This window comes from Lineus longissimus, chromosome 5 (assembly GCF_910592395.1).
Source record: "Lineus longissimus chromosome 5, tnLinLong1.2, whole genome shotgun sequence".
Taxonomy (NCBI): domain Eukaryota; kingdom Metazoa; phylum Nemertea; class Pilidiophora; order Heteronemertea; family Lineidae; genus Lineus; species Lineus longissimus.
This window is the reverse complement of record NC_088312.1, coordinates 11,207,976-11,223,830: the sequence shown is the minus strand read 5'-3', so window position 1 is coordinate 11,223,830 and position 15,855 is coordinate 11,207,976. Positions and strand designations below refer to the sequence as shown.

The window sequence follows — 15,855 nt, the reverse complement described above, 5'->3', positions numbered from 1 at the left end:
CCAGGTCCTTATTCATACTCCCATCCATATCGGGCCCTTTTACTTTATGACAATATATTTCTATTATGGCCCGTAAGATGTCGGAAACAAATGGAGGGGACACATTTAGCCCTGAATTTCTTAAGTTCACCTGTTACCCTTACCCGATTGTCCGTAGGACCATCAGGTCACGAAGAATTAGGGGGTCACAGAAGTTTGTCGTAGCCTCCATAGTAACGACAACTAAAATTAAATGACCAATATAAAGGTTATGATTTCTCTGTGATGTGATATCACGATTGTCCTCGTAGTCAGGCGTGACCGACTCATCCCCACGTCGCGAAGAGAATGTCCTTGTCGGGATTATCCCCCTTGACGGCATATCGGATCGCGTCCCGACAATAGGCAAGATTCCCACCTGTCATAAGCAGGAACTTACTATTACCACGCTGAGGAATCTGGACACTGGGCCGAAAGGCTTCGCAGGTCCCTTCAAAGATTCACAGATAATCACCCATCATTCAGTCATAACACAGGACAACTTGGTACACTGATTGTTGGTGATACCTCATTGTCGTCCAGTATTGTGACGAGTGTAGGGTATATGATTTTCTCGCATTAAGATGATGGACCAATTCAGTTATGAAATTCATTGGTGACTGGGTCAGCCTCCTTGCAATTCTCAATACAGCTAAGAACCCCTTCTTTATTACGACTCTGCATTGTTTAACCCCTTGCAGACTGAAATCTCATCTCAAAGCCGCCGGTGACATACACCATTGACAAGATGGGCTGAGACGAAAAGAACCCGAATTGAATAGGAAAGCCTATATACTGTATAGCATAGTATGCAGAATACATACCGTAGCTGCGCGGATTCGGGAAACTATGTCATCATGGTATATGTACAGCCATACAGGCCCCTCTAAACCCAGGGACTGTGCCTATATACTTTGGATTTCAGGATAAAACTATGAACAGTGATAAAGTGGCGATAAAGATCTTTGGCGTGAAAACAGTCAAAGAATGAACTGAGTGACTCTTTCCTTTTTGGCCATGTTGTCATAGGAATATTTATCATTAGTATTACATTATATTTATACTCATTGCGCTTGGTGACTCAAGGTTACACAAGCTCAAGTTCTTGGGTTCATTTGTCGTGAGAATGTTTTATTAGGCTACAGGCTAATTCCAGTCATTACAAGCAAGCTGTAGAAAACGTATGTTCAATCATTGCTGTTTTGTTGCCGGCGTGTATAGGCGTTGTTCACGCTGTTGCGGACGGTAATTGCAGCGCATGCGCATGATGCAAAATACTCTCCGTTTTTGATGTTCACAGATTGGAAGAATCGACTGTTGTCATCCCATTCAGTTGTAGCCTAGAGTACGGTATATGTTGCACGATAGCAAAAGGAAGGTGGTAATTTTACAATAAAAAGCAGAACTTCCAACTTGCAATGTATCACATTCGTCACAGAGTGCTCGTACTGGGCAGAAAAGTATGCATCCTTTATTAAGCTTTTGGAATCTGATTATTGAATAAAGCCAAACTTGACGGAGTGCGCCACGGTATGCTGTGCGTCGAAATTTCAGAACATCTTGTCGACTGGACGCCAGCAGTATCACCCACCAACATGACCCACGATACTAAAACATGTCAGGGTTTACAAACGTTTGCAATAACTGCATATGTGCCATATTTTGGATCCCGTAACTACTCTAACTACACCAGTTCTAGTTTTTGATAAAGCGTCAAAGCCTTGGCGTCTGGACGCCACAGTATATCGTGATGTCCCAACGATGCTGCGTGCAATACTTGATGATATCTTGAGTTTGGCTACTAGTAGTTTTTTTAGGGCTACGTGTCAATGCCTGGGCGGTTCATGTTGTTTGCCGCGGTTTTGTCGACTTGCCGCATGCATGGATTCAGGGACTTCTGACATGTGATGCCTCCAATTTGGCTACTTAATTGGAACCAATAGGCGTAACTGTTGCAGCTGCGATACAAATATGTTTCATTAGCAAGAGATCAAATCGTCAGATACATGTATCTATTTATACCTAAATCTATCTCCGAGATCGATGAATCATTATCCTTTATTGATCCCGGGTGAATTCTCACGGTTTCGTGCTGGATACGAGCAGGGAGTTGCGCAGTTATGTACATGGATACTGCTTGTAGGAAATTAACCTCTCCCTCTGGAATACCTTTGACTGTGGGGTAAATCGTATACGCACGTAAATAGATACATAGTCCCACACTCATATCCCTGGACGCCAGGTTGTTCAAATACCTGCATTTTTTCTTATACATGTATTCTACCTCTGATCTTTTATCTCGTCCATCCTTCATGGTTACTGACTCCTCAACAAAGCTTGCTCACCGAGCGGAACAGCCTCATTGGATCGAAACTGTAGTGCAAAATGCGTCGTCATGGTATCTCTGTTTTTTGACTTGGACGTTTTTTTTTATAAGAAAAACGAATCTTTTTTTCATGCGGTGCTCTTAGGCATGCTGCGCAGCACAAATCAATCCTGTGCCAGGTCTCTGCCTCTACTGAACTTCGGCAAAGGTATTCCCTCCAAGCTCCACAGCGTCCGCCGGCTCTTGTCAAAACACGGCCTCAATGAGATGGCCTCTCACTGCTGAATTGAGTGATGCACATGACGGAGACCCGTGGTTTTTTAATGCCCGGACACAGACGTCACCACTCGGACAATGATTTTGTAAGTGGAATTTGTAACCAAGCTCTAGGAGCCGGGCAACCCCGCATGGCCTATGCCTGGGTAAACTGCAGTGTTGGATTATTGGGTGGAGCAGACTCGTTCTAAAGAGAAAAAGAGATAGACAATATTAAAGCAACAGTATTTCTCGCTCAGATGTAAATGATCAAGCATTCAGATTTACCTATTAATTTGGCCAGAACCAGAGAACTGTTTAGGAAAGAAGCCATGCCCACACACCAGGTCGTTTTCCTGATCACCAGCTTGGCAACTCGTCACTTGTCTGGCAGACAGGCTTCTTTATTCGGAGATAATGTTTCTTTTTTTAATTGGTGAGTGTTGCATCTGGTCTGTTCATCCTAGCACGGGTTATCTGTGTGTATTGACCTCAAATTATAAGACCAGGAACGTGGAAACAATATATGATACACGTGCCGAATTCCCGCCATATTTTAAGTACCTTGCTATACGTCATTGCTCTGGCGCGTGCTGATTGGATGGACAGGTGTTAAAACAAGGCTTCTGGCCAAAGTACCTCACCTGGTCCAAATTCCAATGTCATCGGCGAATCGAGCTTTATTACCATTTTCGATCCAGAATTTGGCAGAGCAAACTGATTCCCCCATTTTATTGGCCTGTTTAATACACAATGACCAAAAATAAAAATATAATTAGGCCCTATAGGCATGCAATTTTACTTTTTCTCTAACAAACGTAAAAAAAGCTTCTATAATTTAGGTGTTTTTCATATATATCAAATTGTGTAATTTTAGTGGCCCAGGATTTTAGAATTAGCTTGCTCAGGTTGGCACGCTTTTGTGTTTTATCACATGTAGCATAGCATTGAAAGTAACAAATCAGCTGAAGCTGCTAAATACAGTAGCGGCGCCTGGTGATAACAAAATTAACTATTTTGACATGAGTTCTAAAAATAGTGGAGTGGGCCAGCAACCTCACAGCCTTTCAGCTTTAGTAACTACTCACGAGAATCCGAAGCATACGATGATAAAGTTGCTAAGAATGAAATTAGTACAGAAAAATCAAGTTGCCTTGACTGGGTCTTTTGATAAAAGCATAAGTAGGGCATTGGAGTCTAGTAACAAACTTGCAAAACAATTATTAGTCATGAATTAATTGTCAGAAACTACCTGATTTGGCGATTTGTAATAATAACAGGCAATTTTTATCAAAAAAGCACAAAAAGTTATTTTCTACCAGTTTTCCTTTTCCTTCCGATACAACCCAGAGGACAACCAGTGAAGGAATGCTACTAAAGTTGCCTTGCATTCCGCCACGGTCACGACGGGTAATTGGACGTCACGTGACCAATCAAGCTGTCACCGTCGGTCTGAAGGCCTTCTCAAAAATGACCAATAAAACCTATCAAACTCATCCAAAAAGTAAGAATTTTCCGTATTGCAATCACAAGATAGTTATCAACTGTGATATAGCTCAAATCCCTTGTTCTAGGAGCATAAATGTAAGAAATTTAGTCGCAAACCGCATTCATGAATGGAACAATTACGCGGCGCTGATTGGTCAAAAGTTTGGGGAGGCGCGGCTCGAGAACAGCTGGTGCCTGGAACGACGTAAAAAGGTCCGCGCCGAGCCCATCGGAATTATTGGCCAAAGAGGCATCACATTATCAACTTCGGCACTGTACTGCTCAACAAAATTCTTCAAAATCAGGCCCTTGTTTCGGAGTTCGGCCAATCATCAATTATCAGAAGTTCGTGCCTCAGGATCTAACATCACTTACGAACGAAATAGAGCAGGAATATATCAGGGAAAACATCGCAAAAGAGGAGTTTACTTGGTTCAGAATGGACTACGGTTTGCTATGCAGCGAGGGGGAAGAGATACGAAGGGCCGTCGCCGACCCAGTTTTGCTACACGATGATCAAGTGCTACAAAAACTCTTAGAGGTTGAGGATAAATACGTGAATGCCTCATCCTATTTCAAATTTGTACAAACAGAATTAAAACCTTACATGAGAAAAATGGTAGCTACGTGGATGTTGGAAGTAAGTACTGTTTTTGCTTCAGGTTTTTCTCTGCCCTCGTCTTGGGTGGAATGGGGGTGGGGGAATGGGGCCATTGGGAGGTGGGGGGAATGGGGGTGGGTGCGAGGAGGAGGGAATCGCAAGGACGAAGATGTACTGTCTGCTTTGTGGGGTTGATGCACTGTTTCGCCACTTTTTCGTCGAGGGTCATCCTGGTATCAACCTGAACAAGTCGTTGCTTGAATGCTTATATGCCGATTGATAGTTAGCTATAACAATGTTATGTTGGTTCATTTCTTTATTTTTTTTCGATAATGTAATCTTGTAATTACATGGTTAGCATTGGGCGGTTCATTGACATCAGTAAGCCTGATGAAAGCATTGACTGATTGGTAGTTCAAGTTGTTTGCCCCCTTTCAGCCATTTTCTGGTAAACTGTTTAAAATACCATGACTTATATAGTTTTTGCCTATCTTTTACTTGCAGGTTTGCGAAGAACAGAAATGTGAAGAGGAAGTCTTACCGTTGGCATTAAATTATCTAGATCGCATTTTATCTGTGATCAACATCAAGAAGAGTCAACTACAACTCCTGGCATCAGCATGCATGTTCCTTAGTTCAAAACTCAAAGAGACAATTCCACTTACAGCGGAGAAACTTGTGATATATACGGACAGTTCAATTACATTAGAGGAATTAATGGTACATATCGTCTTATTAAGTGTTGGCCTTTACGAATAACTGGAATATAGTGTGATGATGTGGCTGTTGAACGACCTAGTAAAAAATGGATACAATTAAAACACAGCTGCATAGGCATTTTTAGGATTACGGATAATTTTCACTTGCAGTATAAGCGCATTTCAACAAACTGCGAGGTTGGCGAGGGACTTGGCTGCAGCTCAATGGCTTCAGCAGCCATGAATATGTAATCATTAGCAGTTTATACCTATTTTCTTAATCGCAAATATTGATGTTTCCTCTTTTGTTTTTCAGGAATGGGAACTTTTGTGTTTATATGTGTTGAAATGGGACTTATCCGCTATAACGCCAAACGATTTCTTAGATCATTTACTGAATAGACTACCTTTAGACAGCCATCGGCGTCAGGTGATACGAAGACATGCACAGACCTTTATTGCAATATGTTCAACAGGTAGGCAACGTTTAACAAATGAATATCACATCCGTGGACAGAAATTATTTGATTGCTGCATTTTAGAGCCTTCAGATAATAACAAAATGAGAGAGAAAACAAATGGATGGAAAAAATACTGTGTTGGAATTTGGATTAGACGTTCGTTTGTGTTCAGTCATATAATTTCTGTCCCTGTATTAATAATTATTTAAACTGTGGCCTACAGTGGCAGTGAATTACACTGCTGCAGCGAATAAGATTGAGGAAGAGGTTTTAGATGGCAAAGTAAATCTATTGCTTTCTTTTAGAGCTTGATTCTAAATGCAATGCCAATGAAATAATTGAACAAAAGTGAGTCACTGCAATGCTTCAAGATATTTGGTTTCCCTTCTATTGATATGAATATGAATCAACGAAGCATACATTCCGTCACGTGGATTAAGCCAACAATGAAAGAAGAAAAAAAACGTCTCCGCATTTCGTACTATCTCCACAGCAACTGTGTTGCCCATGCATGGAGAACGAAATGATAAATAGCCTGAATAAAGTTTGCTTTACAAAATCAAGAACAACTGTCCCATAGAATAGTCCCCACTGCATCCTATTGTGCTGTGTTCAGCTTCCGTATCTTCCGGCATGGTTGCTATTGAACTTTCCAGGTCTTGTTCGCCTTCTTTTGATGGTTTGACCCAATTCCTGTTCAAGGGGGTAAATAGTGCATTGCAAAGTGGCCGCTTTTAACTCCTTTGGTTGAAGCATATTGGCAGTGAAAAAACCCTTTAAACTCCACTTGGAGGAATATTTAAAATGTTAGTCATGTTTAAAATAGTAGTACAGTTGAACCTCTCTATTAAGGACACCCTCTGGACTGACAAGTGCTGTCCTTAATGGAGAGGTGTCCTCGTTAGAGAGGTCAAATTGAATGGAAACAACCACTTTGGGACCAGAATTAGTGTCCTTAATAGAGAGGTTGTCCTTAATAGAGAGGTGTCGGCTAAGGGAGGTTCCACTGTACTTGTACTGTACTGGTTTAATATGAAGATTGCATATTTTGAACTCCAATCATATTCATGTCATTGAAAAGTAGACAAGCGTGGTTACAGCTGGTTACTTTGTCGTTCACACCTTGAACATGTTGGAGAATTCTGCCTATAACAACTCAAGGAGAGGTAGTCGTTCCCACACTGTTTCTTTGTCACACTCTCAATTGTCTCTGTAGTGAAAACGTGAATTCATAGCCAAGCAAAAAAAAAAGCCAGGCAAAATAGAATGTTGTCGGGCCCCATACCTCTGCAGTGTTTGCTCATATTTGGCGGACGTAATTTTTCAGTGGCCTGAGAGGGTTAATCTTCATTTGTCAAAGACTGGTGCAGATTCAACCATTCAGTAGTTCAGTAGTGCCGCAGTGATAGGTTTTAGCTTAGAAATATGTTCCTTGGTCATTTTTAGCATCATTGTCAAATCGGTCAACTGATTTTCAGACTGGTCAATACATTTTGTTGGGAGAAGATGAGAATCTTTGCTGCAACAAGTGCATTTCTATTGTTATTACCCCATCATTGTTATCCTTACAAATGCGCTTGTCAGGGTGTTACAAAACAGGTTTTGTGTTTCGTTTCATAACCTAAATTCCAGGACATTTTCACGATTTTCTCACAGGAAACCTTTGGTTTTATTACTAAACTTTCCCTGAACTAATCTTGAGCCGCTATATTGAAAGTAGCAGTTGATCAGCGGCAAGCCCATCTGTTCAGTTTTGACTGTTTGTACATGTACTGACTACTGTACATTTGTCATCGTTTTATTATCTAAATCAGCTGGTGGACATCCCATATTGGTTACTGCACTTCCTGCCATTAAGATTGACCCTCTGCCTCTTACATAATATGTAAGATAATACATTTATAAATAGTACCAGTTTAGTGTATGATAGATGTCCAGCTAAATTGATACCATAATTTGAGAAATCATGAAAAAACTTTAATAATTGGATTTTACTCTAGTCTATATGATTTTTCTTGTGACATATAAAAATTGACCTAAATTCAACGTGTTTTTCACTGATTTTTGAGGCGTGGGTGGGGTCAACAAGTGCTGGGTATTTATAGATTGTCTAAAAAAGAATAGGCTACATGTAGTCAAACTGCGTGGTAATGAAGTCTTTTTTAATTGGAAATTGAAGTTTTTTGGAACTGCCAGCTCAATCCTTTATCATCAGTGAACTGTTTTCTCCCAGCTGTCATCCGTCCTGGAATGTTGATTACTCAAATACTGCTGGCATTAATTAAGAGTTCTAATTAACAGGAGTGTCTCTGTTACAGCAATTCTGTCACTTCATTCAGCAGGCATTTGAGTGGAGAACTTGCCAACATAGGGGTCGCTTATGGGCCTATGGTATTTATCATTACCATTAGCCTGATATTCAGGGGCAGTCACACACTTCATAATATGAAAAAGTGATTATGGTTATAACTGGGTCTGGAGTTGACGATTAGTATGAATAGAGCAGAAAAACTTGAGTGTATTCGTTTGATGTTGGGTAAAATGCAACCAATGTAATGTGTCTAGGCCAGTTTGAGTTTGGTGCAAACAGATGCAGCATATTTCCAATGAACACATTTCTTTTGACCCCAGGTTTGGGTTGAAGGGGGCATTTGCGTTGTTTGACTTGAGAGATCTTTCGGTTTAAATTCCCATAGAGATCGGAACAATGGCTGATATGAAAATTTCTGGGAACAATTCTTCCAGCGATATCTGCACGTGGCATGCATTGTCATTCAGATTTTGGCAGCATGCCACTTCTTTGTTGGTCCAATTTTAGAAAAGCACACCAACAGATTAGGCACATTGTAGACAGAGTTTTAAAATTATCCTCCTGAAGCTAAAAATATCAAATTATGGTGTCGACCAAATGTCCTCACTTAAGATTCAACATCTTGCATGGTCCCATTTGAAACTAAACATTTTCATTCCATAGACAGTGTAAAAAATTCGTTTCGTTTTTCATGAAAGTCTCATTAGACAAGTTTTCAACTTGATAATTCTGGGTGGGATATCATACTTGTATGCTAACCTTGAAGATCTCACAAGCTTTCGTGTTGTGCTGAAACCCTTGCACGGTGGTGTCCTCTATAGATGTTATATATTATTTCTTCTTTCGAAATCTTGTTACCCTTTTGTTAACCCTTTCTCTACATTTATCTTTTCAGATGTAGCATTCAGTATGCACCCTCCCTCCATGATAGCTAGTGCTAGTATAGCAGCAGCGATCAAGGGTGTGTTTAGTCCAATGTGGTATATGCAGAATGGAATAGCTGATCTCATCCAAAGAATAACGGGAATAGAAGCAGTAAGTGTCCAAGCGGTGTCTCATTTTTCCTCTTATCACAGAACAAAAACAATCACAAGAAGAATATCAAAATTGAAAAATCTGGTGTGGGTTACACATAAATCTTGGCCTGAAAGGGTTGAGAATAAATTCAAGTTTTGGGATAGAGAAGGTTGCAGCACTGAGCACTTTTACTCCCAATTCTTTGTCTTTCTTGTGTCTAAAGTTACATTTGGCCATTCCCAGTGAAATGTGTAAATACTTCAACAGTGGCAGTTGGTCTGTTGTTAATACCTACTTCCTGTTGTAAGTGGGTTACCAGTGAAGCACATCAGAATATTGTCTTTCATTCAATCTTCAGCTAGAAGTGTCCAGGAATTTGGTACAAAAATATACTGCATTGTATGAATGGCACGAGAAGAATATGCTCAGCTTGACCATAGCTTTGGTGGCAGTCTGTACTGGTTATTGCACCAGGATTGGTTTATGGCTATCTAAGTTGTTGTAGTGTTTGAATGAGTCCTGTGGATTCTCTCTAACACCTCACTTTTTTATACAAGACAAAATAATTATTTTACTTATAGTTCACCATGTGGTGCTGTAAACCGTTAATCTCCTAGCTATGTACCAAGAGGTACCACTACCAGCATCCAGTTGCATCTGATACAAAACCAGACTTCCGGGTTTCAGTTACCTGGACCTAATCAGCTGTGATTCCTTCATCATCTCTTTGCAAATTGAACTGACTGACCACCTTAAGACTAGAAAAATATTTAGATAAGATTAAAGTGTCTTTCAAATTAAAGCTATATCATGATCAGTGCCAGTGATTATCATCAAGAGCCTTCTTCTTTGTCCAGTTTCTACTTTCTATATGTAAATGGCTATCCCACACCTACAGGTGACCTATAACTAAATGGTCAGCATATCAATTGTTGACACAACCCCACTCAAGAACTTGACCGAAATATCAAAAACACTTCACATACCATGGCTCTCAACATTTCAACTTCCTACTCAACGGCCAATGTCTGTGACAAAACTGTTTGATATCGCAAAAGACCTGACGCCACTGTGGTAAAGATTTTGCTGGTTACCCTTAGATAAAAGTAACCTGGAGAAAAGGCTGTTCAAATAGGCTCTCCTTGAACTACAGCACTGCACCCACAACTTCTTTCTTGTCATATTTGAGATAACGCCACACCAAACTGTTGTGGGACAATTTTACATAATGCGTCTGTAGTTATAAAGTGTTGTTCGGTTGGTACTTCAAAGAGTGATTTTGATAATGTGCCCCTACATCAGGCCATAACCGACTGTGGCTGGCCTTGATCATAGTTCGGGTCCGTACTGCCACTAAAGTTGACCAAATGAATTAACCCTCTCACGTCTTCTGTCTTTTCAGGATTGCTTACATTCTTGCCAAGAACAAATCGAACAGGCCCTGTCAACAAATCTGCCTCCACCACAAGCTCAGACGCCACCATCAAAATGTCCGCCAATGGAGCAGCCCTCAACGCCAACCGACATGATCGACATACATTTCTAAGCAAAGGACGGGGAATTTAACTCGCCACCAAGATTTCTTCTGGGACTTTTTTGCCCCTGAGTGGGACCCTTGGAGATTTTCTTGGACTTGACTTGTTATCTACCTATGGGAATGTTGTCTCGTGTTGGACGAGATTGCTATTGGACATTTTTACCGAGAATGGTCTTGTTAGGTGATGTGATAAAGAAATTGTGATACTTATTTTTTTATATATTTGGAAAAGTTACGCTTGGTACTATAAGTAAAAATACTGCCAATTTTTGAAGACTGCTGTCTGTAAGCGGTTTTTGTAGATCATAGAAGTAATGCTGCAGTCATTTTGCAGTGTTGTACAATACTGCAGTAAAGGATGTAACGTATTGATCACCAAACTGTGTTCAAAGATCAGTTTCACGCTGTCCAAAACGTTAGTACGTTTTATTATATTGGGCGTTTTGGATGAAGCCTACCACTTACCTCACCCTTACTGTGATAAACTGTTGCTTTTACGTGGCAACTTTATAGCGCGGTGAAATATTGGTCTTCGATGATAACGAATTCGGACGTAACTTTTGTACATAACCTATAACTATGATACAATTTTAGTTTTTATCTGATTTGTCCAGGTTGTTGTAATTAGTATGTGCAAAAACGTTTGTGCGCTCTTTCCGTGTGTCCAAGTACCAAGCACCCTGGAGTGTGAAAACTACCTCAGCAATTTTGGACACTGTGATTAAAAACGGCGACTTTTCATATCAATGGTTGTTGTACATACTGTCAAACCTGGAGTAAAAAAGTTCAAAAGATATTCACTGCCTCTAACATATATAACTGGTTTGCATTTTAGTTTATCTTGCATCTAGCGACTCTTTTAATACTGCTTGTCTTGTTGCATTTCCAAAAAAAGTACAATATTCCAATATCATGCATTTCCGCAATTACTCCAATATTCCTGCAATCCAGAATTATATTATTCCAGAGATAAACTTTGAGTGATTTCATATATTCCAAAAACGCATTTATCAAAAGTTTAATCTGAGAAATTCTGGCATTATCCACCGACGAATATTTTGTGATCAAAAGACAAGTGTTCTTTCAGTTATAACCCAATCGAATTACCGTACAATGTGACATGGTGCTAAGTCAACGCATTTCTAAACGATATATATTTCCCCTCAACCAAACATTCCGTGTCAAATTTCCATGGAATTTTTTTGGGATGGGGAGAAAGTGGTCTCTAGGGTTATTGCCATAAAACGCGTTTTTCTTGTCTGGCTGTATTCGTAACTTATGCAAAGGGCTAGGTATAAATAGTAATTAGAGCCCGTGTATTTATTATCAATAGTACTAGTTCTGTACGCTGTGTAATGAATGATATACCTCAGTAATTGTTTGTCTCCATACATCCATTACAGTAGAACCTCCCTTAGCGGACACCTCTCTATTAAGGACAACCTCTCTATTAAGGACACTAGTTTTGTTCCCAAATTGGTTGTTTCCATTCAATTCAACATCTCTAATCAGGACACCTCTATTAAGAAGAGCACTAGTCCGTCCTGAGGGTGTCCTTAATAGAGAGGTTCTACTGTATTTAATTAATCGTTTGGTCGATCAGATGTCCGTTTTAGTTCTTGGTCAACATGCCAGTTTATTCTGTACCAAGTCGGTACAAGCCATTTGTATATTGGCTCGCAAGCTACTTTCTCTCCAGGGCTTCCTCTAAAAAAAATCAAGGGGAAATGTCCCCCTAAAATAACTTTGTTTTGTAATCTGAAGATATTATCATGATTTGTGATCTAAAGGGCATTTGGAGTCAATTTAAGGGTTTTGGGTGAAAAGCAACATCTCAGGAGGGTAATTCACCATAAATACCATTGAAAATTTGCTTTTCCAAATTTGTATGTCCCACCTCAAATTTAATCCTGGCGGAAAAACTGTCATTGTACCTCGATATTAAAACAAAGCAAGCTGATTTATATGTATTTATTGGTAGTGCATGATAAACAGATGGTCGAGTGAGAACTCAGAGAGCTCAGTGGAGAGCCCTGCAGTTTGGAATGTTCAATTCACTTTGAAGAACAAGTCAATTTGTCCTGCATACATGTTCAATGATTCAATGATTTGACTGTCTTTTTTTCATGCATTATCCATGAATCAAATGATCCAATTCCTCTGTAGTTTATTTCGTATTTATTCAAAAAGAACTGTACAGGTTGGCGTGCTTTGATTGAACTGGCTCCTGCAAATCACTGTAAGAGGTCAAATAGAATAGAGAACAAATAATGTTAATTTCATCGGTAGTCTTGGTGATTTCCTAAGCAGCTCCGTAATTTTAACAACTCTAATATTGCGGGTGATGCAAGAATTATGTTAAAAACTGTTGGCATTTGAATTTAAAAATAAATCGAGTTGAAATTTGTTTTTAAGTATGATGTTTGTTATGTGATTTGAAATTTATCAGTTGAGATTTTGCAAGTGCTGTATTCGGGCGTGAATTTCCAAAGTGGCCAAATTGTCATTTACTCCACAGGTTATTACTGAATCATTTTGTGGAGGAGTTAGCCGTCTGTTGCATGCACATTGTTGTTAAAAATAAATCCCTAGATTGAAGTTATGTTGAACTCCTCAGTGAGACAAGACCACCATTTGAATATTCATAGGTTGGAATTTCCATACCTATCAATTAGACACGAGTGTGTTTATGTTTTTAACTCTCAAGTGCATATTTGGAGAGATATTGAAAAGATATTTGGTGTGGCAAGTCTACAGATATAAAGAAATTCTTTGATGAAAAAACTAATTTTGAATTTTGCTAATTTGGCAATCGTGTTTTGAGATTTTTCTGCCAGTTGGCTGAAAAGAGTGGAAATATCAACTTCTGTCCAATTTGTCGATTATCAAAAAATTTCCGTGGTCAACTTCCAGTTTACTTTTCACCATTTACTTGCCTGACTATCCAGAAGATCATATCAAAATTTCAGATTCACAACCCCACGCAGTATTTGATGCGTCGCGGTCAAACATTGACAATTGAACTGCGAAAAGGCTTAAAAAATCAATGGTGGTCTTGTCTCCAGTAAAATCATTAGAATAGGAGCTTTGAAATTTTCTATCCTCAGTGTTGCAAAAATGAAAATTACGCTTTTTGAAATTTCTCTCTTGTTGTTCTGCATCCCAGTTATGAGAAGTTCTAAGTTACTTTGATGTTGACTCCTGAAATCATTTGAGTCAGAGTTTTAAAATTTTCGATTCTTGAAATATGTCGTGTTCTATTCAAATATTCTGAAACGTAGTTACTGTTGAACTCCTTTATAGTTATGTAATCATTCAAGTAGGAGCTTTGAAATTTTTTATGAAAAATTAGGTTTTAAAGTGTGTTTAGTTGCTCCAATTATGAACTCCTTTTAAAATCATTATTCCAGTTTAAAGCCTTGATATATTTCGTGAGTCGCAAAAGTAAACAATTAGGTTTGAATTATCTCTTGTTAAATCCCAATTATGAATAAATCAAGTTTTTAAATCTTTCACACGATTCGAGAAAAAGCTCAAATCAATTCCTCTGCAGTTTCAAAAATAAAAAATCAGCTCTCAAAAATCTCTTTTATATCAAAGTTTGTTCTGGGATTGGCATAGCCTAAGTAAGAATCATTCTGTTTTTGAAAGCATGGAATATTTCTAAATCAGTTTTTTCTCAATTTGAATTTTCTCTCCCTTTTTTCTTAAACAGAAAAAAACCCAACTATTGTAGTTCTGATTAAGATATGTGTGTGTAAAAAAATACCTCAGCAAAAAAAAACGAGATAAAAAATTATGATTCTGTAACCGTATCATATGAATATACATATATTATAAGTGTTAGGTTTGACAGAAGTTGGCTTGCTTTCGTAACCGTAAAAATATGTCAAATTAGTTAATGGATGGTTAAAATTTTATCGTATCTGCCATGTGTTCAAAGAATGCCATAACGTTAAAAAAGTAAAAAAGTTGGGACCAGGGCACGGTTGCTCTGTTGGCATAGCAGTAACAAATTTACTGAAGGAGATAACGCTTTTTGAGTTATTCCTTATATGCCGATTGAGCAACAGGTCCAAAACATATCCTACGAGTAGCGTGCACAGATGACCAAACGGACCAAATGTACATGACACAACAGTGAATTTCTTTGTTGGATTGTCAGTTCTCTAGCTTTGACCAACCGGCGAAGCCAGTTAGTGTCAGTCTGATTTTCACTCTCGTTTAGTTGCCTGTGTGCCAGATACTTTTATAGGGGACAGATAGGTTCGGATTTGATGGGCATTTCAAGTTGATTTCGCATACTTCTAAGATGGCACGTTGGTGCATCTTTCTTTCGAATGTTTTAAAAAGTTTGAAGCAAAAGGCTTACAGTTTGATGCACAGTTTCTGGCGTTATCAATTACTATTGCATGAGTTACGATATTTGCAATCTTAATTTATGAGTCAATTTTATAAGTGCTCATTGTTTGCCTTTTTCATTCGATGTTTTGATGGTATTTTTCTCACCGTTGTCCATTTGAAATTTTGTTTGAAGAAAACCGAATATTTCTAATATTAAGTGTCATCAGCAGTGTCATACCGCTGGCAGCGCAGTACCCACTTTTTTGTCAAAGTTTGGGCCTGTAAATCTGGCTATTCCAACTGCCTAATGTCAAGAAGGCTATTCTTCTGGCTGCTTCAATGGACAATATGGTTATGTCAATCAATACCACACAGTTTCTTGCTCCAAGTCGTCGCAACCACATGTCAATTCCCATAATATGTGCCCAATTCAGCGCACGTGAATTTTTTTGCTGATGCGTGCACTGTTTAGAAGCATTAACTGTAAAACCGGTGTGACAGTGATATGGGTGCGACTTGGCAATGATTCTGTCAGCAGGTTTTCAAGTCTTCTCAGTCCTTAATTCGTAGGAACAACAATGATAATTTCCAAATGAAAAAATTACCTTTTCGTAGGGTTATAGATTTTTTTCATCATTTGAGAAAGTTGTGGTCAGTTCTTGCACAGTACATTATAAGTTATATCATCATTGGTGATGATGGGTTAAAATGAGATTCATGTCACCTTATAGATGGTTATAAAGATATATTTTGTACATATTTGAGATGGGAGCAAATAAAGTCTGCACTTTTTAAATTT

The 15,855-nt window shown here is 38.9% G+C and overlaps 1 protein-coding gene across 1 annotated transcript; it reads left to right on the top strand.

Moving 5' to 3' along the window:
• Window positions 1-4,338: 4,338 nt before the first annotated feature.
• LOC135487784 (G1/S-specific cyclin-D2-like) lies at window positions 4,339-15,855 on the top strand. Its single transcript, XM_064771861.1, has 5 exons — window positions 4,339-4,727; window positions 5,193-5,408; window positions 5,703-5,862; window positions 9,054-9,193; window positions 10,578-15,855. Exons 1-5 carry the CDS (start codon window positions 4,527-4,529, stop codon window positions 10,719-10,721), a joined length of 861 nt encoding a protein of 286 aa, XP_064627931.1. The 5' UTR covers window positions 4,339-4,526; the 3' UTR covers window positions 10,722-15,855.